The following is a 23,385-nucleotide window of genomic DNA, read 5'->3' on the forward strand; positions in this document are numbered from 1 at the left end:
CTGGAAGCATATTTTTCCACACCTCCCATAGCACAGCCTCCCTGGCTACTCTCTTGGGTGTCCTGCAAATCTCTATCTAAAATGGCCCCAGGGAACCCTCCCTCATGCCTGTACCATTTTCTCCACCAGTTCCAGGAAAACGGACAGGGATTAGCATGAAGGGTCTGTGCTGACTGTCACTGTGGCTTCTCTGGTCCTGCAGAGGGGCCAACGCAGGGGCCTGGAGATCCAGGGCTGCATGGGGACCCAGGATGCTATCTTCAGCTGCCCACGGCTTGGCCTGGGTTGCCTCCTGCCAAGTGAAGAATGTCTCCCCGGGACACAAGTGCCACTGGCTTTTAACTATAATATCAGGATAATTAAGCTTTTCTGTGAGCACAGTTTGCTGCTGATGCAGCTGCCTGGAGCCCTGGCATTTATTGAGCGCAAAGTAATAATTTATTGTCCTTTGTACGCTCAAAAGCCATCTTCATTATCGGCCCAGGACGGAGCTGCCACAAGGGCACGCGAGCCTCCCAGCTGCCTCACTCTCGATGTCTTCCCAGGTCACCCTTGGGGCCCTCAGGTACCAGGATGGGGTGGAGAGAGGTGGGGAGAGGGTTGCTCGCTCTCATGAAGAATCGGGATAGAACCCACCTTCTCGGCAGGCTGTGAACCGGGGAGAGGGTGGCAGGCTTTGGCTGGGCGTGGGCAGCGCGGAAGGGCGGGGGCCGTGTGCCCACATCGGCAGGGCAGTCCTTTCCCTGAGCCGGCGGTGGCGCGGGAGCCCGTGCTCCTGCCGCTGGGTCTCTGCGCCTTTGCTTGAGACTTTACGGTAAGCCGCTCCTCCCGCGCCCCCGCCCCCAGCCCCGCGCGGCGATCCCCGGCGCCGACGCCAGGCGCTGGCCGTGGTGCTGATTCTGTCAGGCGCTGGCGGCGGTGGCGGCGGCGGCCCCGCTCCCTCTGCCCGGCCGGACCCGGCTCCGCACCTCCCCGGCGCTCACGCCCCGCCGACCCTCGCGCCCTCCCGCCGCGGCCCCCGGCCGGGGCGCGGCTGCAAGCAGCACCATGCGCCCGGCAGCCCTGCTGCTCCTGCCCGCGCTGCTGGCGCTCCTGGCTCACGGTAAGGGACCCCGGCGTCCGGCGGCAGGACACGGGCGGGAGCGGGGTCCTAGGAGCGGGAAAGGAGGACCCGGCGCCCGGCTCCACGCGTCCGGCCGCCCAGCCCAAGCCTCGCGCCCCGCCGGCTGCGCTGCCCCCGGCGCCGGCCGAGCCGGGCGGGGCGCGGGCTTCGCGGGCGGGAAGCCGCCGCGGCTCCCGCCATCCGCGCCCGGTCGAGACCTCGCCTTTAATCATCTCCCCAGATCTAATGGGATTTCTCTGCTGCAATTCAACGCGCCACCCCCTCCCCACAGACACGCGCTCGCCCGCGCGCTACCTCGCCACACTCCGGGCGTCTAGGGGCGCCGGGGCGCGTGCGGGGGGGCGCGGGGCGGCGAGTCGGGACGGTCTGGCTGGCGGCCCGCGGTCCCGCCTCGCCTGCTGCCCGCCAAACTTCGCTCGACTTTGCCGCCGGTTCCGGGGCCCCTCGCGTCCTCACTGCGGAGGGACGGAGCCAGATGGCGACTAAACCCGGGGTTGGGACATCGCTCACCTCCCTCCGTCTTGGCGTTGCCACGCCAGAGCCGAAACCTAAAACATAATTCTGGGGAGAAACTCGCGGGGGCCCGGGCCCCCTATCCGGCTCTTCGCTCTGCCCTGGGCTGCAGCAGCTGTGGTCCTGGGATAGAGACTCTGTCCTCCCTGAACTCCTTTCCCTGTACACACACACCCCACACGTCTGAATCTCTGCCTCCCTCCGGGGCCTGCAGTCCTGCCTGGCCCCGTCCACCCCATGGCAGCAGATTGGTGGAGGGAGGACAAGTCCCCCACCCAGCGGCCGCCAGCCTCCCCTCTGGGAGTCCGGTCCCCAACTTCACCGGTCTAGGGTCGAGGGAACCTTGGCCATACAGTGGGCAGCAAGGGAGTGCTGGGGAGAGGATGAGGGTTTTGTGCCCTGGAGAAGGAAGATTTCTTCTGGAACTGCCGTCCCAGCTCAAACAAGGTTTCACTGAAGCTACTGACGCCCACCAGGTCCTACTCCTGCTGCAGCCAGTCTCCTCGTGGGGTCACCCGCACCGCTCTTGGAGTTGGGACCTGCCCTCCCTTGCCATACGGTTCAGCGTCTGATGTGGAGAGGGGAGAAGGTGAAGTTTCTAGCCTCTGAGTTCAATCTTTCCAGGCCTGGTCGGAGGTCAGGGCAGAACTGCCTGGACCAGACTGGGCCCCTGGATGTCAGTTTTTTTTCTGTGGCCCCAGGGATGCAGAAGCTCCCTCTCTAAGCCTCTAGCTTCACTCGCACAAAGCCCAATGTTCTCACCCTGCCACCTGGCTGCCCACTGGGGTTCCTCCAGCAGCTCAGGAACTTGGAACCGTGTGTTCATGTTGGCAGTTGGGGGAAGAGTCCCACAAGCCCCACCCCTGCAACGGGACGGGGGAGGAGTAGCCGGTATCCTGGCCCAGCTGGCCAGCATGCCCCTAGGAGTTCAGGACCTGTCTTGGTCTGACATCCTGGCGCTGGACAGCTCCCTGGGGGCACTGGGCCTGTGTATGTCCCCTGGCATGTAGTCTGTGGCCTGCTGTGTGGGTGCATGGGTCTGAGTGAGTGTAATCAGGTTCCTGCGTGTCTGGAGTAGCAGGTCCCAGTGTGCCTGCACTTCAGGATGTCTGAATGTTGGGTGAGGGCTCAGCAGTGAACGGGTGTGAGGAGGGTGTGAGGCCACTAGTGTGCGGTGCAGCCTTGGCCGGCTGGAGAGCTCCCTGCAGGGCTGGAGCAAGACTAGGTATCCAGGGGGAAGGCTGGTGTGGCTGGGAGGCTGACGAGCCCCACTGGGAGTGTGAGTATGAGTGTTGGGAGGAATCTGCTCACTCTGGGTGTCCCTGGCAAGTGGTCCTGATCCACTGGGATCTCCAGTGCCCATGGGGCCGCTTGCCCAAGGGGTATGTGGGTAGGGGTCTGACTGGTGGGGAAGACCTTTATTTTCACTCCCCAAGGGAGATGAGGAAGTGGCCCCCAATTGCCAAAGCTGAGGGTGAGAGGGAGCTGGGTGGCCTGGAGGCCCCTCCCTCCTCCATGGGGCTGCAGGTCCCAGTCATTGGGATACTGAGTCGTCCCACTGGGGAGCAGTGCATTCGGCCATCTCAGGGCTCCTGGGCACCTCTGCTATACAAAGGCGACCCTGGAGGAGCAAAGGCCTCAGGCTGGGAGCCTCTGCAGCCAGAGTCGAGTGTCCCTCAGCCTCCCAGCCTTTCGGCCTCGAGACGAGGCCCTCAGAGCTTTGCTCATAGGCAGGATGCAGGCCGCAGGACGCAGCCAGGCGCGGCCCAGAAGCCGCAGGAGGCCGGGTGGGTGGAGGCTGCAGAGGTAGGGCGGGATGTCGCGGGGCTGGGGCCACCCCCACAGGCTCCGTCCCCTATCCCCTCCTGCAGCCTCCAGGGCTCAACTGGCCTCAGGCGTGAGGGGTACCGTGGGCCAATGGGTGTCCTCCCCACCTGTGGGCGGTTCCTGGGCGATCCTGCCACAGCGGGGGAAGGCGGCGGTGTGGGAGGGGCTGCGCGTGCCTGGGCCTGCTGTGTCAGTTTAATGATTTTTAATGAGCAATTACCTTTAGTCATTCTCCTAATTTCTGAATATCAATAAAGTTAATTAAACTCTGCGTGTGTGAATGTGGCCTGGGGAGATTGTGAAGGTGGAAGCAGCCGAGAGTGAGGTTGGGTCTCCCGGGGAGGAGGCTGCCTCCTTGGCTGTGTGACCTTGGACCTGCTGCTCCGCCTCTCTGAGCTCCATTTGAGAGTGTGGTGGGAAGAGGGGGCTGGGGATGACAAGTCTGGGTTGCCCACTCAGCCAGGAACTGGGGGGTGGCGTCTGCGAGGCCGGGACTGGAGGAAGAAGGAGAGAAGGGGAAGGACGACTTGGCTTCCAGGAGCCCCAGTGCTGCAAGGGTTAACAAACCAGGGCTGCCTTAACCTAAAATGGTAATTGCTGCTTCCTGCAGACTCCTGGGTAGGTGCTGGATTCTACCAGCACGTTCCTGAGTCTGGGGGCTGCTATTCATACCAGGCCCTGCTCCCTGTCCCGGAGCCTGGCACTTCAGTGTCAGGAAGCGGTGCTGGGGACAAGACCCCAGGGAAAGAGCCTGGACTTCACTCAGAGCCCCAGAGGTTGGCGTGGCGGGCAGGAGGCCTCCCTGGGCTTCTGAGGAGACTGGAGGACCCAGAGACTGCCACATGCAGGAGGGGAAAGTCTGAGTTGGCTTTTTGCCCCTTACAGGCTGAAGCTCATCAAGCTTGGCAGGCCCTGGCGGCCATCCCGGCCTCCTCAACAGAGTGGCAGCTTAAAATGCCTTGGGGACACCGTGGGGTGCTAATGGGGAGCAAGGAGACACAGGGGCTGGGCTTAATCAGAAACTGGGCTTAATTAGAAACTGGGCTTCTGTTCCCTACCACCGCCGCCACCATGGCGGCCTGAATATGGGGGGCATATGAGAAGCCTGCCTCCTCAGCCCCTCCCTCCCGCCAGTCCCCCGCCCTCCAGGCTCCTTCAGTCCTCCTTGTCCCCACCTCTCCTAGCCCAACCAGGCCCCGTCTGCCAGGCTGCAATCGGCTCGGGGATGCTGCGCCCCCACCTGGGCAGAGCTGTCAGGGCTCAGTACTCCACCATGCCCCCAAAAGAAGAAAGAGGGTGCAGAAAAGGGCCCATAGGCAAGGGTTACTGTAGTGAAGGAACCTCTCAGCCCAGATGGCTAAGAGCCCGGCTCCCATGTGGCCTCAGGCATGCCCCTGCCCTCTCTGGGTCTTCACTTTCTGGAGCCTTCAATGTAAGGTTGCCAGGCCTAGGAGCACTTCAGGGCCTCAAAGTTCTTGCAGATTTCTGCTCCCCAGCTTACTGAACCACTCTCAGGGAGGGGGAACCAGGTTCTGTATGGAAGAGGCTTCCAGAGGAGACAATGCTGCCAGTTGGGAGGGGGGAAGCCAGTACTAGGAGGTCTCCAAGGCCAATTCCAACAGGAAGCAGCAACTCCAGGAAGCCAACTCACCCAGCCAGGCCAAAGGAGTTTCAGCTTCAGTTCCCCAAACTAGCCAAGCTTGCAACAGCTTCTGGGCTCATGTCATTCCTTCTGTCTGAAATTCTTTTCCCCTCCTGGGCCAACCTGGCTCTCTCTACTTCATGCTTCAAGTGTTAGCTTAGCTGGTACTTCCTGTAATCCTTCAGTACGTATTTATAGAGCATCTACAGCATAGCTTCTCAGGGGAGCCTCACCTGTCCTCCAGCCTGGGTCAGGGGACCCTTCTGTGCTCCCGCCATCCCTTGGCTTCCCCTGTCAAGGTTCCAGTCTTGCTGGGTCACCAGAGCCTAGCTGCTGACACTCCTCCCCAGCAGCAAGACTGAACTCACAGAAGAGGACACCCATCTGTTTCGCTCAGCCCCTGTGCCTTGGGGAAGCTCCAGAATTCCTATTTCAGAGAAGCTGAGGGTCAGCTGCTTGGTTAGAAAGGCGAGGTGGGCCCGTGGCAGCTGGGACCGCATCTTGAAGCTGAGTTTGCGTAGCAAGCACACTATTTTTATATAGATTGTATGTTAGGATTTTTTCCCTTTCCTAACAGTTGGGCAATTATCCCAACTGTAAATTATAGCCTTTACTTAGTTTTTCCCTTCTACAAATTAAGCTGTCATGCCATCAGCCTGAGGTGGCTTGGGGGTGGGGTGCTGATGGCCATTCTGAGTGGCTAAAGCCTCTGCCTAGTCACCCCATAGTGCTACCGCTGCTTGGGTTCCCAGTGGCACAGAGCCCAGCATGGCAGACATTAAATATGTGTTGAATAAATTAATGAGAGTTGCGCAGGTGGCTATTGGACAGAGGTGAGCCCAGAGCCTAGGCTTCCTGACTCCCTCCGACAACACCCACCACCTGCTGGCTGAGAGGGTTACCCTGTATGAAATTAAAGACAGAGGTAAGCGAGGGACAATGCCATATCATCTGGCTCCATAGTCCCTTCATCCATCTCAGCTTCAGACACCCTCACATGGCTTAGAGGGACCAACATGAAACTTTGCAGGGAGCTCCGAGCCTGCATGCCCATCAATGGAGAGTAGGCGGCCTAAGAATCATCGAGGACCACAGCAATTCAGGTCCACAGATGTTAAAAAATCAGGCCCTGGAGTTTATCCACTGTCATTCATTCAGTCATTCCACAAACATGCATTGAGGTATGAGGCCTGGCCCAGGACCCCCAGGGGCCCAGCCTTCACTGGTCAAGCCTTTCCTATGCCTTTTCTATTTAATATTCACAATAAGAGATTAGTTATCCCCACTTTACCGATGAGAAAACTGAGTTTTGGAGAGTAAGTCATTTACCCTGGGGCTACACAGCCAATAAGTAGTAAGGCTACCCCAAAGTGCCTGCCCGTTTTACAAACCTAGCTTCAGCCAACACGGTGTCCACTCTTCCTTCCCAGGGCAGAGCTTCAGTACAGGCAGATGGGGACCCAGGAGAGAATCACTATCCAAATAATAATAATAGCAGCAACGATAATAGCAAACATTTATTAGGTACCAACTATGTGCCAGGTACTGTACAAAGTGCTTTATATACGTTTGTTCATTTCATTCTCTTATCATCTCTATGAGATAGAAGCTATTATCTATCTGCCTTTTATAGACCAAGTTCAAATCCATGTTGTCACACAGACCCAAGACCTAACCAGCCCCTAACTTTCTTCTAGCACATTTCTGGTGATGACAGCTGCTTCTCTGTTGATGTCTGTTCTCAGTCCTTACTGCTGCAGGTTAAGGACATTTTATCTTGCTGGCAAAGGAATAAAACATCCTTTCCAACACTTAGGAGGCCAGGAAAGTGCATGGGGCTAGGAGTCAGGTGAACTGTGCTCCCTGAAGTCTTGAGCCAGAGGTCAGAGACCTTGGGTGACTCTCACTCTCCAATCCTTTGGGGGTTGGTAAATGAGAGGACCAGTCACTCCTGTCCTCGCATCCTGGGCTGCCCCACTCCACCTGTTTCAACCTCCCCTGAGGCCCAGCCCCTATGCTGGAGGGCTGGAACAGGCCCTAGCTTCCTTCCACCTGCCTACCTGCCCCCCAGCCGCCAGCCCTGGGAAGCCAGCCCTGGGAAGGGAGGATCGATGCTGCAGCCTCAGGCAAAGTGTTGTTGGCCATTGATTGTTGAGATTTCTCGTGGGCTCTGGAGCAAACAAACCTGCCACTGCTCCAACAACAATCCACAAACCTGCCGTTTCTCCAACAACAATCTGGGTCTCCGGGTCTCTGGCTGCAGTCTGCAGCCTTGCTGGCAGGCAGTCAGGCAGGAAGGGAGGGAGTGGGGTGGGAGGTCCTGGCTCGGTCCATCAGGAGCAAGGAGTTCTGCCAGGAGATGAGCAGGGACCAAGTGGACAATGGGAAGAGGGCAACAGGGAGATGCAGTGAGGATGCTAGGGTGAATCCTAGACCCTGTGCATGTCATGTTTGGTCCAACCTCTACAGTTTTGCTCAGCCATTTCTCCATACCTGGAATGCTACCCTGGGTCCTTCTGCTTATTTTAGTTCTCTCATCCCCCTTTTCCTAACCACCTAGCCCAGATGGCTCTCTCTGTCTTGCAAACACCCAATGATACCCATCCAGAACTTAGCCTGTCCATTCTTCATCCACCCATCCATTCTCCGCTCACCAACCCTCTATTCAACCCTACCAGGTGCTTTGATAGGCAGGAATACAACATAATCCCTGTCCTTAAGGCACCCAGTCTGGAGGGGAGCTCCCTTCTCTTATTTTTTTATTTTTATTTTTTTTCTGAGACAGCATCTTGCTCTGTCACCCAAGCTACAGTGCAGTGGTGTCATCATAACTCACTGCAACCTCAAACCCCTGGGCTCAAGCAATCCTCCTGCTTCAGCCTCCAAAGTAGCTGGGACTACAGGCATGAGCCACCGCCCCCAGACCTCCCTTCTTGATAAGCTCATCTGTGACTACCTCTCCAGGCAGACCAATGACTCTCTGATTTTAATAGAATGAGATACAGATGAGATGCCAAACAGCACCCACATGATCCAACTACTCTGGCCTTCAGAAGGATAGGAGGAGACTCCTGGCCAGGGACTGTTCAGGGCCTCAGTTTCTCATTTGTAGCAAAAGGTTTCACCTTTTGGGTCTGTGAGGGCCTAGCAAGCCTCTAGGGTCCCTGGACTAGCCCATGACGGGTGCCCTCCCTCACAACTCTTCCCATGTCTGCTGGGTCTTGGTGTGCCCCTAAGCCCCAACAAGGCAGGGCAGGTGCAGGGCACCTCCTGCCACCAAACCACATGTGCTATAGAATCCAAGCAGTGGGTCTCACCTTTCCCCCTCATACCCCTCCCTTGCCCTTTCTCCCTGCCCACCCCCTCCTGCCACACTGTCCCCAGGGTCCCAGCCAGCATTTTGACACCCTGGCATCAACCTCAGCATCTCCCCCCAGTCCCCTACTCCTCCCCTCCCCACAGGCCCCTCTCTCTAGCTGGTCTTCAGGCTGCCAGGGCGGAACTTGGGGGATGCCTTGAAGAAAGCCTGAACCGCTGAGCCCCCCATGCTCATTTGCATGCTGTTTGCTGACTGCTTGTTAAAGGCACCGCAGCAGACCCTGCCCCCCCACTTCCAGCCCAGATCCCTCCTCCCTCCCCACAGCGTCTCCCTCCCTCCCTCCCTCCCTCCCAGCTCAGCAGCTGAGCACCAGCTCCTTTGTGCCCCTAGCAGCCACCTGCTGAGTGTCTGGCCTGAGTCCCACCAGCCAGCAGGTGCCTAAGGAGTCCCAGCGCCTGGGGTGGGGGTGCCAGGCAGTGTAGGGAGCCAAGTTGTGCCTCAGGGAGGAGGGGGCAGTCCCAAAGGAAGAACACAATAAGAGGAGCTGGTCAGGAAGCTGGGCCCCCAGGGTTTACACCCAGTACTGGTTCTTTCTGGCTGGGTGAACTTGGGCAAGTTGTGTCACCTCCCTGTGCCTCAGTCTCCTTGGGAATTTATGGTGCCTGTCCCTGTCCCACTTCTTTCAAGGAACAGCATCAGGATCAAAGGAAATCACCGGGGAGGCTGAATCATTTGCCCCAGGAGCCCAGGCCCGGTCTGTTGCGGCAGGGTGGGGGGCGAGCCCAGCAGTGCAGAGGGACGAAGGTTGGGTTCCCGACGCTGCTAAGGGTCTTCACCCTGGCTGGCTGCTCTGATGGACGTTGTCTTAGATGTCATGTGCATCCAGCAAAGAGATGTGCTGGTGATTTGAAACATCTGGTCCAGCAGCTGGCAGGGCCCTGCTGTCATGAGGCCCTATTTTCTGGCTGGTTAGAGGAAATGTGGGAGATGGAGTCACCTTTTGTGGACTGAAGAGCCCCTGACATCTCCAGGCAAAGGTGTGAAGGTGAGATCAAACAAGGCACACAGGAGAGGTCGTCCATGCATTTCCTTATCCAGAATCCCTTGTCCCCTTCCCCCACTGCCCACCCATGTCCTGGTAGAGCCCTACTGCTGCCCAACTGGGTCCAGTCACATCTCTCCCACGCCCCTCCCCCCCATGCCCGTTGCACAGGCCGGGGTGGTGCCCCTGAGGCCCAGCCACTGGGTGGTGCCCTAACTCTGGTCTGTGCTGTGCCTGTACCCCTGATGCCACCTGTGATGCCCCCTGGTCCTTCCCTGCCCTGGGCCTCATGCAGAGGAGACTGGAGGAGACAGGGGAGGAGGACTTAGTGCTCTCTGCTCAAGCTGTCCACACACCCAGCTTGGTGGGGTCTATGGAGGTCAAAGCAAGGTTGAGGCAGGGGAGAGGCCTGAGGGGTTGGGGACCGTGCAGCTGGGCCCCTCTGGAGGAGAAGCAGCCCAAGATGTGCAGGTAGCTGTGCCCATGTGTGTCTCTGCCTGGTTATTCACCTATGTGTGGTGTCTGTGTGCATATGTCCCTGCATATCTGTGCCCTCTGTCCCTGCATCCTGGGGCTGTGGTCTGGGTGTAGACACAGGAGGCCCCAGCTCAGGCTGGTCTATCCCCTCCCTGCAGCCCACTCCACTCTCTTCTTCCCCAATCTTGGGCTCCACTGACCCCTCAAGGAGACTCATAGCTGGAGCTGCTGCTGCTATTTTTAGCAGCTCTGTACCCCACCCCTCCCCCCACTCAGGCTTGCTTGGGAAGTGGAGGAACCGGCCACGCCTGGGGAGCCTCAGGGAGCTGGAGTGCTGGGCCGGTGAGGCCCTTTCCCCTCCATCCCGCAGGCTTTGGAGGCAAGGGCAGCCTGGGGTAGCCCACAGGTGCAGGGCCTACATCTTGTGGCAAATTAAGCTCCATCCTACCTGTCTGGGGCTGGGAGAAGGTCCCAGGCTGCCCTCCCTCTGCCCTGTCCCCACCCCCGCCAACCTCACCAAGTCCCTAAGGGCAGAGCCCAGGCCTCCAGTGACTCCTCCCTAGGCCATTTGGAAATAAGGCTGGAGCACCTGGGTCTCCCCTGTAGAAGCTGGGAGAGGCAGAGAGGGGCTCAAAGTGTCAGGGTGTGGAGAGGACGGAGGCACTGCTGGATGAGGTTACCTACCAGGCACTTCCCAGAGTGGTTTCAGGCCCCTGCTGCAGCTCAGCTCTGCAGCTCATTCCCCTCCAGACACCCCCATCACTGCCCCACCAGCTGCCCTGGAAACTGACACCTGCTGGGAGGGGGTAGGGTAGGGCAGTCCAAGGGGCCTGAACGGAGAGGCCAAGGAGGGAGGCAGCCCTGGCCTCTGGGCTCAGGCTGGCTTTGCCTTCAGAGGTCTTTCATCCCTGCCTCTGTCTGTCTCTTGAGCTCAGCAGGGCAGGAATGCCCCAGGGTCTACCTCCCAGGCAGAGCTGGCCCACCTCCCACAGGTCATGTCAGCTCTCTGACCCCACTTCTTTACCTGTGGGTGGGGAGGATTAATCAGCCAGTGTAGGTGAAGGGGCAGCAGAGAGTCTGGCACACAGCTGGTGCCCCGAAATGTGAGAGCTCTGTCTGGGTCCTCTTCTCACACCTCCATCCCCCGCTCCCACCTGATGCTCCCTCATATACATGCACACGAATATGCTCACACACGGACATGTGTACACATGCACACACACAAACATACACACACACAGCCTGGCCCTCCAGATTCTCAGCAGATGGAGACGAGGAGACGGGCTCTAGTGCACACAGAAGGAAAATGGCAATTCAATAGAGCACAGTCCCCCACGCTGCCAAGCCCCTTCCCACCTGGAGTTTCCATCAACCTCCGGGTTTGGACACCGACAATAGAGGGGCCATGACTCTGTCCCACCCACCCAAAGACTCTCTAAAAAGTCAGGAGCCAAGTACTGTATGAAAAACCAGACAGGCCCAGAGAGGGCAGGACAAGCTCAAGGTCACAGAGCCTGTCGGGGCAGAGCAACCTCCACAGGGGAGCCAGGGCTCTGACAAGGCCTCACCAGGCTCCTCAGCTTTCACAGCTGAGAACAGACACCCTAGAGACCTCCAGGGTGGGAAGTGGCCAGAGCCTCCTTCAGCACCAGGGTAGCCCAGGGGTCTGGGCTACGGGCCCTTCCATCCCCTGCTAAGCTCCCCAAATTCAGCTCCTTCCAGATGTAGCAGACAAAAGCAGCCACAGGGCAAAGGTCACAAGGTCAGGGAGGTGACTTTGGCCTTGGGGCACAGAATAAGCCCCTTCATCTGACCCAAAGACCACAGAATCTTGGGGCTACGAGACTGGTGATTCAGCTCAGAGGTGGACACAGGTGCTGGGAACAGCCTCAATGGTGTTGGCTTTTGAACCTCAGGGTGGGGGGCAAAAGGGGGTTGTCTGGGACCAAGAAGGTACCTTCTCTGAGGCCCTGGCACCTTACAGCCGCATCTTGCTAGGCTCCATGGCTGAGAAGGACTGTCCTCGGTGGGTGTCTGGAGCCACACAATGGGGAAAAGGATGGGGGGACTGGCTGTTTCTCCCTAGATCAACCCTTGTCCTGAGCTGGCCCTGGTACTGACTCCAGGGAGAATGCAGTTCTTGCCTCTGCAGGCTTCCTTGTCCCTGCTGACATTTCCAAGGTTTTCCATTCTGAGAAATATGGGCTCTGCTGCTGACATGATGGTAGGGGAAGTGGCTAGCAGTGGGGGAGGACTATGCCCTGAGCACCCAGCTCTGGGCCACGTTTCTCTGCCCACCCACTCCATACCTCCACCTTGGGACCAGCGGGTAGTTCCTCGTTCCTCTCCCTCGTGCCTAACATAGCAGGCAGGTGAAGGGGCCCAGGGTCAACAGATGGACAGAAGGAGCTGCCGGACAGAACCCCCTCCAGGGAGGGAAGGAAGCCCAGCACCCACCCCCATCCCTACCTAGACCCCCGCCCTGGCCACGCTACTGGGAGTTGGCGCAATCAGGGCGAGGTACAGCAGACTGATGAGTTGTCAGACTGGCGAGGGGGGTGACACCAGGGGGGCCCCTGCTGCTCCTGTCATTCCTTCCAACCCACCCCCCGAGAGTGGGGTCAGCTCTCCCGTGCCTGCCTCCAAAGTCAGTTCCTTTCTTCCCTAACACCCACTCAGGCCTCTGGCTCGTGTCCCACCTGCCCAGTCCCAGGAACTGTGGGCAGGCAGGGCCAGGGCCCCCAGGTCCCCAGGGCCAGCAGGCAGACAGGAGGGGGGAACACAGGCCTGCAGGGGAAGGTGTAGAGCACCGCAGGTGACGCAGGTGACGCTGTAGCAGAGGCCTCATTAATCACCTCTGCAGCCCCCGGCTCTGCAGTGGCGAGACCGTATTAGATTTTAAATTGGAAAGCAGAGGATGTAGCAGTTAGCCAGGAGCTCCCTCTACCCTGTGCCCCTGGTCACAGCCTCAAGGGAGGGAGGTGACAGTGGGGCAAAGAGGACTGGTCCGGACTAGCTTCTCCCCTCCCCCACCTACCCAGATCCTGAGAGGCTCTCTAGGACACAGGCCCCGCAAAGGGTCATGTTGGCATCCAAGAAGGGGTCAGAGTGAAAGGGAGGGAGCGCAGCAGCCACCCTGGGAAGAAGTGTGTCCCTTCTTTGGAGAGTATGGCCTCCCTGGGCTTGAGGACTGTGTGAAGCCAGGTTCCAGGGTGTGGCATCCATGGGCAAGGACATATGGTGGTGACTTGTGGCTCATGCATGTATTTGGACACACACACACCCCCAGGCTCATGTACACACATATGCCCATGTACTCACACATGCACACACACACATGCTCCCAGGAAGCAGCAACTAATGTAGTGGAAATTTTGGTCCCAGGCTTTGGAACAGACAGACCCAGTTCAAGCCTTTACTGGCCACTTTCCCTCTGTATGAACTAGGATGATTCACTTTGCCTCTCAGCCTCAGGTTCTTCATATGTGAAGTGTAAAATATTGATTCCAAGCACAACGGGTGGCCACTGTGGGTGGAAGACAGCTCTTTAGGAAGTACATGCCTGGCCCATAGCGGGGTGCTCAGTAAATGCCTGCCCCAAGGCCAGGCAGCTGCTCTGGGACTGTCCCAGGAGCCCTGGGGTAGTAGCCAGGCCAGTCACCCTGCCCTCTGTGCTGCTGACTGGGCAGTGTGGCTGGGGCAAGTCATTAGGGCGCAGCGGGCATTCCCATGGAGCATGCACACACCCTGGCCCCGTCCTGGGCCAAATCACTTAAGGGCAAATCACATGAGGCTAAGTGTTCCTGGCTGTCCTCCACCCATAAAGTCCCTCACACTGGCTCTGCCTGAGCTTCCAAAATTGCCCATCAAACACTCAACCCTCAGAACACCAGTGTTGCGCCAAGGTTGGGAAGCAGACAACATCATCGGTGGGTGACAGTCATCATCCTTCCCTGCCCAACCACAGGCCCCAAAGGAAGGGAGCAGACACCCCATCTTAACTTTTTTCTAGGACCCCACCCCAGGCTCTTCCCTCCTGAGAGGTGGGGAATCCTGTGGGCGTTGAGGGGTCAGGTTATGGAGCTGCACTTTCCACTATGGTAGCCACTGACCACATGTGGCTATTCAAATGCAAACTCTTTGACATGAAATAAAATTTCGAATTCAGTGCCTCATTCTCACTAGCCTCATTTCGAGTGTTCGAGAGCCATGTGTGGCTACTGGCTACCATTTTTAGACACACAGAATATAAAGCATTTCCATCATCACAAAATGTTCTGCAGGACAGCTCCGCTCTAGGGCTATTTGCATCTGATACATCCAAACTGGTAAACTTGGGGACTGCACTTCCCTGGGTGTCAGTTTCCTCATCTATAGAATGGGATAGTAAAAGTTCACATGTCATAGAGGTTTTGTGGGGATTGAGTTGATTCTGATGAAGCACTTAGAATGTTGCTAGCTGCCGGGCATGGTGGCTCATGCCTGTAATCCCAGCACTTTGGGAGGCTGAGGTGGGAGGATCACTTGAGGCCAGGAGTTAGAGACCAGCCTGGGCAACATAGTGAGAGACTCTGTCTCTACAAAAAATTTAAAAATTAGCCAGCCGTGGTGGCACACACCTGTAGTCCCAGCTACTCGAGAGGCTAAGGCAGGAGGATCACTTGAACCCAGGAGTCTGAGGCTGCAGTGAGCCACGGCACTCCAGCCTGGGTGACAGAGTGAAATCCTATCTCAGAGAAAAAAAAAGAAAAGAAGGTTGTTGGGCATGTAGTAAATGCTCAGTAAACAGTAGTATTCAATATTTTTATTCACAGAGCCTTTCATGGTTCACTGGATCCTGGAATGCAAGAACTGGCAGGGCCCGTAGATACTTTCTCCATTTTACTGGTGGGAATATGGAAGCTCGGGTTGAGGAAATGACTTGTGCAGAGGGACCAGCCTGTTACAGGCAGGATCAGGATGGGGTGGCCCAGCTCCTGGCTGGTGCCCACTACCTCCACTCGTGCTCCCTCCACCTGGCAATAAGACCCCCCAACCTTGAAGATGCTGAAGCCCAGGGTTACTCCCTACCCCTCCCCAGGACAACTCAGGGGACAGTGAGCTCTCTGTCCTTGGAGATATGCCTACAGATGGCAGATAGTCCCAGAAGCAACGGAGGGTTCACTCTTCACCACAGCTGGCCCAGATGCCTTCTGAGCTCCAACATCCTGAGTCCCAGCCCTGCCCCAGGTTTTCTGTGTGAAAACCCTCTGGACTCAGTTTCCTCCTGGGTAAATGAGGGAGGGATGAGATGCTCACCAAGGCCACAAGGGCTCAGATTCCGGGAACCAGCCACTGCCTCACCTGGAGCCTGGCCAAGAGGAGGGGCCCTGTTCACATTTGCAATCCAAATTTGACTGGACTGCCGAGGGTGGCCAGGAAAGAGAGGGTGGCGAGAGGGTGTGATGGAGATGGTCCGTGGCAGGGGAAGAGAGGGTAGTCTGGGGCGGGGGACCCACCAGCTTGTGCCAGCAGACACTCCCCATCAACTGCCCGCTGGGGCTGTGCTGGGGCGCTGCCAAGGGCTGGCTGCCCATCTTCTCCCTGCAGGACACACCGCTGCCCTCCTCTGCCCACCCCTGCTGGCCAAGAGCCAGGCACTTTGGGGAGCAGGATGTCTTCTGAGTGTGCAAAGAGGCAGAATCTGCGCCTGGAAACTCCGTGCCCTGAGCCCACCCTTCACTGTGCCTAGCACGAGGGGTCAGTATTTGTGGGCAGAGAACTGGAAAGAGAGATGCCTAATGCTGGGAGCTTGCCCATGGACACAGCCATCAATCATGTGCTGGGGGCCCATCAGGAAGGGCCCCCAGGAGGTCAAGAGGAGGACCAGGCAGGGATGGCTCCCCAGAGAGGGCTTAGGACCTGACCCTTGAAAGATGGGGAGGGTTTAGAGACAAAGGAATAGAGAAGCCACAGTAAGAGGGTGGAATCACGCGAGCAAATGGGGCAAAAATGGGGAAGCCACCTGCTCTGACAATGAGAAGGTTCCTTTGAGTATATGTCTGTATCCACCCCAAAAACTGCCCCTCCAGGACACCACCAGGACTTCGTTCCCCATCAGCACAAGCTGCAGGGCTCCAGGCACCCAGGTTGGTGGGGAGGCAAGAGGCCCCAGGCACGACAGCTGAAAGCCAGTGGCAACAGTGGACGGAGCCGAGCTGTGGAGCTGCCCAGCGCTGGGTTCTAGTCCCAGGCTCTGCCACTCATTAGCTGTGTGGCCTTGGAGAAGTTGTGTAACCATTCTGGGCCCCAATGTCATCATTCCTTGGGATAATGACCCAAACTTCCCCGGAGTGAGGGAAGGATGGGGAATCGTGTGCGGGGGTGCTGAGCGCATGTTAGCACACAGTGAGCACTGAGTAAGCGGACAGCAGCTGTCACCAGCCCCCGCCGCCTGGCTCCAGACCACAGGAGACAGGATGTGTCCGTGTCCATTCTGGCTCTGCCATAGCTTCTGGGTGACCTTGGATGAGCCACACCCCAGCTCTGGGCCTCAGTTTCCCCACCCGTCTTATGAGGGTTATGTTGCCTTCCCTGTTAGTACCAGTAGTCGGGCAGCAGCAAACCTACCTCAGACGCTGGGCATGGTGGGGCTAATTATTTCAGTAGCACAAGGAATCGGAAGCTTCTAGAACTGGGCCTCAGACCTCAGGGGCTCTATGTGGCCTTGCCAGCCTCTAGCTGGGCCCCTCAGTACAGGGGGCAGGGCTGGGCCCAGTGGAACTGTCACTGTGGAGACCAGACTCTGGCTCTGGGGGGCCCAAGCACTCCCAGCTCCCTCGGGTTCTGGGATAACAGGGGTCTGCAGGGACGAGGCCCTCACTAATCCCCTATTAAAACTTGAAAGGGGCCAGGGAACCTCCAGAATAAACTCATTAACTTTTATGGGATAATAAATGGATCCCATTAAATTCTCATTCTCCCAGTGCTGGGCCAGCTTAACCTCTGGAACCCAGACGAGTGGGCTCCTGGCCCGCTGTTTCCCTCCAGCTCCCCTTGTACCCACGTGCTGTCACGCCCCTCCCCCCACGCTGAGAGTTGGTCCTGCCTTGAGATGGGGATCAGGCCCAAACTCACCCCAGAACTTCGGGGGCCCTCCCTCTACCGGTCCCTGTGCCCAGCTCCCTGGAGGGAGAATGCCTGACATCTCTTCAGGGCCTGCCAGAGTAACAGGCAGCCCCACCACCTGTGTAGCAATGGGGTGGGTGACAGGTTACATCTGTCAATAGATGAATCCTCCCTAAATCCAGTATGTCTGCACTTCACAGGTGAGGAGACAGGCTCAAGGGTGCAGCCCCCTGCCCAGGTCACACAAGTAGTGGGCATAGATTTGGGGTTAGAATCCAAGGCTTTGTGGCTGACGGATACAGAAAGATCTGTTGAAACAACAGCACTGAGGGGACAGGCCAGCTGGCCCTGAGGTGGCACCATTGCCCAGTGCAGCAGTTTCCCCAGGCAGGGGCATTGCATAATGACTCCAGCTCCACTGCACACCAGCACTGTGACCCTGGGCAGATCCCTGGGCCTCACTGAGCCTCAATTTCCCCATCTATACGCAGGGACAGGAACACCTATCTCGCCGGACGCTGGAAAAGGCCCCAGTCCTTACGGCTTCCTCCAAACACAAGCTGGGCCCCGCCCCCACTCCATCCAGAGCTGGTGGGGTGGGGCACGTGGGCCCTCATCTCTGCCCCCCACCCTGCCGGGCCCTGGCAAGGGGGCAAGGGCAGGCGGCCGTCCCTGGGAGTCCCAGGCTGGGGTTGGGGGGAGGGGCCTCCAATCCCAAGAGGGGCCACAGGGGGGCGGCGCAGGCCAGGAGGCGGGAGCGGGAGCGAATCCACCGGGGAGGCATGCTGAATGGCTCATTAGTGCCGATGAAAGCCTTTTTTCATTTCGTCTAAATACTTTAAACAGGGCTCCCTCCGATGTCTATTTGCATAGCTTAAGAGCTAATGCGGGGGGAGGGCCCAGGCGGCGGCGGGGCCACGCCGGGGCCGGGGGCTGCGGGGAAGCTCCTGGGCCGCCTCCGCGGAGGGGGTGGCGGAGGGGGCGGGGGCGGGCGGTTCCCAGCCCTGCGGGAGGGGAGGGGAAGGGAGGGCGGCGCAGCGCGGAGAACCTCCCCGTGTTCTGGCACCGAGCCTGTGTCCCCCACGGACATGCAGGGCCTTGAAGGTGGCCACCCTGTGCTTGGATGGTGCCGTATGAGCCTTGTTTTAGGGATGAGGACTCTGACGTCCTCAGGGTCACACACACTGCCACCCAACCGGGATAATGGTTCCCCAGAGAAGAGACCCCCCCACACCAGCCCCTCCTGCCCTCTGGGCCTGCCTGAGTGTTGCCCTGACAGGGGCGCTGCCGCTCCCTCAGCCTCAGGACGCTGCTATTTAGAGCATCCAGATTCCCACAAAACCCTTCCAGAGTGGCCACTTCACAGCTGAGAAGGCCAAAGCTCTGAAAGGCCACTTGCCCAGACTTATGTACGTGACTTTTAAGTGGCAGAACTGACACTTAAACCCAGCTCTGTGTGACTCTGTGCCCTCGCACTGTGGAGAGTGCTGCTGGGTCTCCGGTTGGGGTTGCAGGCTCATGCCCATCCTTCCGGCACCGGGTGGGGCTCCCTGGGTGCCAGCCAGAAGGCTTCTCCAGGGCCTGATTCAGCTCAGGCCCAACCCAAGGCCTCAGCTCCACTTCCAACTGCATGAGACCTTGGACGAGTCCATTCCTCTCTCTGGGCCTCAGTTTCCTCAACTGGCTAGAGTGTTCTCTGCTGCATAGCTCCAGTCTCTTTCTCTCACAAGGCAGGCTGGTATCTGGCAAGACTTTAGGCTTTAAAGCCAGATCAACATAGGTTTAAATTCCAGCTCCTCCACTGTGAGACTCTGGGCAAGTCCTCACCTCACCCTGCTAGGCTTCAGGTTGTTTGAAAAGTAGGAATTAGACTCCCACCTCATCAGTCACAGTGTCAGTTAGATAATACAGAAGGGCCTGACACAACAGGTGCTTGACTGGGCATCTGGGCCCAGCCCCTGACTTTTTCCTGCTGTCCCTGTATCACACCCTCCCCCTTTGCCAGTCCTTGCACCCCTGAACTAACTCAGTCAGCCCAGGCAGAGAGAAGCCCCATCTCCTGGGAACCTAAGGGGCAGGTCACGGAGCCTCAGGCCTCCAACAGAATCAACCAGGGTGTCTGGAGATGCCCCTTCCCCAGAAACAGCTTGTCTCCTAGGGATTATCTTACCCTCGCTGACAGTAGGCAGCACCCTCTGGGACCAAGTGTCAGCTGATTTTGGAATCAATTTGTTCGTTTGATACGCTATCTCGATCCCATTTAACCAAGTGCTCAGTCCCCCCAGATAACACAATCAGAGCAATCAACAGTGACGGGAGGTGCCCATTAGCTCTGCTCCATTGCCCAGCACCCACCTGGCAGCCAGGCGGAAGACTTGTGCCCTCCATAGTCATTTCCCAAGTCAGAGGCTTTCTGGTGCACTCCTTCTGCCAGTGAAGAGTCCCACAGGTACCCAACCTAAGAGCCAAGGGCCACATCTCTTGTTGGGCAATCTTGGAAGGGGACATATGAGCAAAGCACATCTCCAGGGGGCTCCAGTATGTGCGATGCGAAAGGCTCCTCTTCTTCATGCCATGCTAAGATCAGTCTCAGCTTGCCTGGCAAAGGCTGTGTGACATCTGGGGGGTGGGCAAAATGAGTAGCCCTGTCCAGGCATGTCACTGGCGCTGCCTGGCCCCTCCATTGCTGATTCAGATGAAAGACACAGGGCACTGGTGAACCATCTGCTCTGGGGATATGGGCCTGGCTGGGCATCTAGTTTGGACACTGTGTTTTCAGTGCCTGGCATGGAATGCCGGAGCACAGATGGGCTGCTTCAGTGGGCATCTCAGGAGATAGCAGTTGGTCCAGGTTTCTCAGGGCTTTGGGATACCAAGGCCCGTCTGACCCAGAGGAATGGAGAGCCCTCCAACCTGTACCTGCCTCCCGCACCCCAATTTCCTCCCTCCTCCCATTTGTCTGACACATCAGAGCTGCTGTGGTCTCCTGAACAGAACGTAGGCCATCTGCCACTTCCTCACGCCTGCCAATCCATGGGGTGGGTGTGAGCCTGTGGAATGACAGCCCCACCACCAGACGTGCGGAGGAAGCGACCTTCTCCTTGCAAACTCTGTTATCTCGCCCTGGCTATGTTTCCCTTCAAGTCCTCATGCAGCCATTTTGAGAGCTGTAAGGATCTCAAAATATCCTCCCAGCCTTCTCAGAGCTGGCAAAACTGTGTATGAGCCGAATCTGGAGCCAGCATCCATTAACCTTTTCTTGGCAGTTAAAGATCTGGGGAGCCTAGGGGGCCACAAGCAGAATATGCTTCATCTCTCCAGCTGTGTTGTTGAATAAGTCAAAATAATCAATAGCACATCAGTCTGTATTCAGAGATAACAAATAATTTTCATTTTCCATAGCCTAGCTAATTGATTAGTACTGGCTGCCTGGATAACTGTGTTGAGAAGGATTCTGAAGTCCCATATGGCCTTAGGAAGAAATAACCAAAATTGATTAGCAATGTCTGCCATGAATTGGAGGGTAGGTGGGTAGCATGCCAGATGTCCATTCTATCCCTATTTTAGACACTGCCCTAGATGGAACCTGACCAATTTCACAAGAAAAAAAACAAACTCAGATGGAAATATCAAATAGGGAAGGGAAGTAATATTATCTCTGTCAATCCTAAAAAAGAAACCTCATTTTATAGATGAGAAAACCAAGGTTCATAGGATTTAGATTATTTGCCTGAGGTCACATAGCCCCAGAGTGATGGATCTAGGATTTTTTTTTTTCTTTTTTGAGAGGGGGTCTCACTCTGTCACCCAGGCTGGAGTGCAGTGGTACAATCATAGCTCACTGCAGCCTCAAACTCCTGGGCTTAAGGGTCCTCCCACGTCAGCCTCCAGAGTAGCTAGGACTATAGGCACACATCACCATGCCTGGCTAATTGGTTTTTAAATTTTCTCTAGAGACAGGGCTCTTGCTATGTTAGCCAGGCTAGTTTTGAACTCCCAGCCTCAAGCTATCCTCCTACGTTGGCCTCCCGAAGTCCTGGGATTATAGGTATAAGCCACTGTGCCCAGCCAGATCTGGGATTTGAAGCCACATCTGCCTAGCTCCAGAGCTTAGCTCGTCACACTCTACTCACATTACTGCTCTAGAAGAACCACAAAAACAGGAAAGGGGATGAAAGAAATGATTTTCTGAGAAGTGAGAGAAATGGGATCTAATGGGACCCTAACAAAGAAATCATGCACCCATGAGGAAATCTAAAATCAAATCCCAAATATGTGACATATTTCCTAAGGCTAATGACCAGCAGTTTCACTGAGAACAGGAAACGAACTTGAGTGCCCCATGATGTCAGGCAGAAAAGTCATTTGGTGGGAGACAGCACTCATGCTAAGGTTCTCATCTGTTTTTCAACTGGTCTTGTGACTTTGAGCAAGTCACTTTCTCTGGCCAATTTCCTCATTAGTAAAATAAGGCCCTTGCACTAGGCTAGGGATAGCAAGTATTTATTTGTCGTCATGGCAGTGTGAGGCATGATATCCATATCAGGCATGATTGCCTGGAGAAGGATTCTGAGGCCAAATCTGAGAACAGCAGGAAATAGTGCAATGATTGACTAGTAATGTCTGCCTCTGGTGCTGGAGGAGAAAAAATATCTCACATGCCATCCTTGCAGTATGTGATATCATCTCACTTCCAGCTCTAAAATTCTATAGCTCCATGGTTTTCAACAGTGAGCGCCCCTCAATGCTCTGTCAAAAGAGAGATGGGTCTCCTACTGCTTGGGCTGGGCGTGGTGCTGCTTACATGGTGCAGGGGAAGAACCTCTGATCATCTGTTATTATTTCAGGACTCTCCTCAGAGGCCCCAACCGTGGGGGAAGGGCAAGCCCCAGGCATTGAGGAGACAAATGGGGAGCTGACAGCGGCCCCCACACCTGAGCAGCCAGAACGAGGTGTCCACTTCGTCACAACGGCCCCCACTCTGAAGCTGCTCAACCACCACCCACTGCTTGAGGAATTCCTACAAGAGGGGCTGGAGAGGGGCGAGGAGGAGCTGAGGCCAGCACTGCCCTTCCAGCCTGACCCACCTACACCTTTCACCCCGAGTCCCCTTCCCCGCCTGGCCAACCAGGACAGCCGCCCTGTCTTCACCAGCCCCACTCCGGCCATGGCGGCAGCACCCACTCAGCCCCAGTCCAGGGAAGGACCCTGGAGCCTGGAGTCAGAGCCCCCTGTGCTTCACATCACAGCTCCCCTACCTCCAGGGCCCAGCATGGCAGTGCCCACCCTGGGCCCAGGGGAGAGGCCCAGCTCTACACCCCCTAGCAGAGCCTGGACTCCAACCCAAGAGGGTCCTGGAGACCTGGGCAGGCCATGGGCTCCAGAGGTTGTGTCCCAGACCACAGGGCTTGGGATCGAGGGGATCATTGCCACCTCCACAGCTTCAGGGGACGATGAGGAGACCACCACTACCACCACCATTGTCACCACCACCATCACCACAGTCCGGCCACCAGGTGAGCTACCTGCTTGTTTACAGATCTGGAAATGGGGTGAGGGGAACTGCAGGGCCCATAAAAGTCTGTCTCTGATACCATACCAGCCTGCCCGCCCTTTAGCACCAAGAGCCAGCCTGCCGGCAGCACGTGGATCGGAACCAGATAGACCTGGGTTCAAATCCTGATTCTTCCAACTATAACATGACCCTAGGAGTTTTATTTAATGGCTCATCTCTGAGCCTCATCTGTAAAATGGCAATAAGCCTCATTGAGCCATTGTGAGAACGGAAATAAGATTGCACATAGTAGGTGCTCAATAAAAGGTGTTCCCTTCTTTCAACAGGGGGATAGACATCCCAAGAGGTGGGCTTTACCACCACCCTCCACAGACATGGTTTAGCCTTAGTTGGACCCACTGCACCAGAGCTGGGCTTAGCCTTGTGTCTCCTCCTGTCTCCCAGGCCCTTGTAGCTGGAATTTCTCCGGCCCAGAGGGCTCTCTGGACTCCCCCACGGCCCCCAGCTCACCTCCTGATGTCGGCCTGGACTGTTTCTACTACATCTCTGTCTACCCTGGCTACGGCGTGGAAATCAAGGTGAGTGACCTGGATGTGGCAAGGGCAAAGCCGGTGCCAGTGGGTTTCCTTTCCCCAGAAGGGCACCTGCTGTGAGGGAGGTGGGGATGTTTAGGGGCGTCAGTTGCGGGGTGCTAAGGCCAGGGCTGGGAGATGGGCCTAAAACATGGTTGGATTCTGTCTTGTGTGCCAGGGAGTGGAGAGGGCCACTGTCCCACTCAGCAATGCCCGAGGCTGAGAGGGGCTGTGCTTCCCCCAGGGGT

The 23,385-nt window shown here is 57.1% G+C and overlaps 1 protein-coding gene across 3 annotated transcripts in view; it reads left to right on the forward strand.

Annotated features, from left to right (window-relative positions):
- The first annotated feature begins 484 nt into the window (after nucleotides 1-484).
- SEZ6 (seizure related 6 homolog) overlaps nucleotides 485-23,385 on the forward strand; it is a 44,591-nt gene continuing 21,690 nt past the window's right edge. For 2 of the 3 annotated variants that reach the window (XM_045525325.1, XM_045525326.1), the window contains exons 1-3: nucleotides 888-1,102; nucleotides 21,898-22,566; nucleotides 23,010-23,143. In XM_045525325.1, the coding sequence (XP_045381281.1) occupies nucleotides 1,048-1,102; nucleotides 21,898-22,566; nucleotides 23,010-23,143 (858 nt within the window). In that variant the 5' untranslated portion in view covers nucleotides 888-1,047. Of the gene's footprint in view, nucleotides 566-887; nucleotides 1,103-21,897; nucleotides 22,567-23,009; nucleotides 23,144-23,385 lie in introns of those variants that run through there. The other variant, XM_045525327.1, reaches the window with a different exon arrangement.

Source organism: Lemur catta, chromosome 15 (assembly GCF_020740605.2).
Source record: "Lemur catta isolate mLemCat1 chromosome 15, mLemCat1.pri, whole genome shotgun sequence".
NCBI classification, from domain to species: domain Eukaryota; kingdom Metazoa; phylum Chordata; class Mammalia; order Primates; family Lemuridae; genus Lemur; species Lemur catta.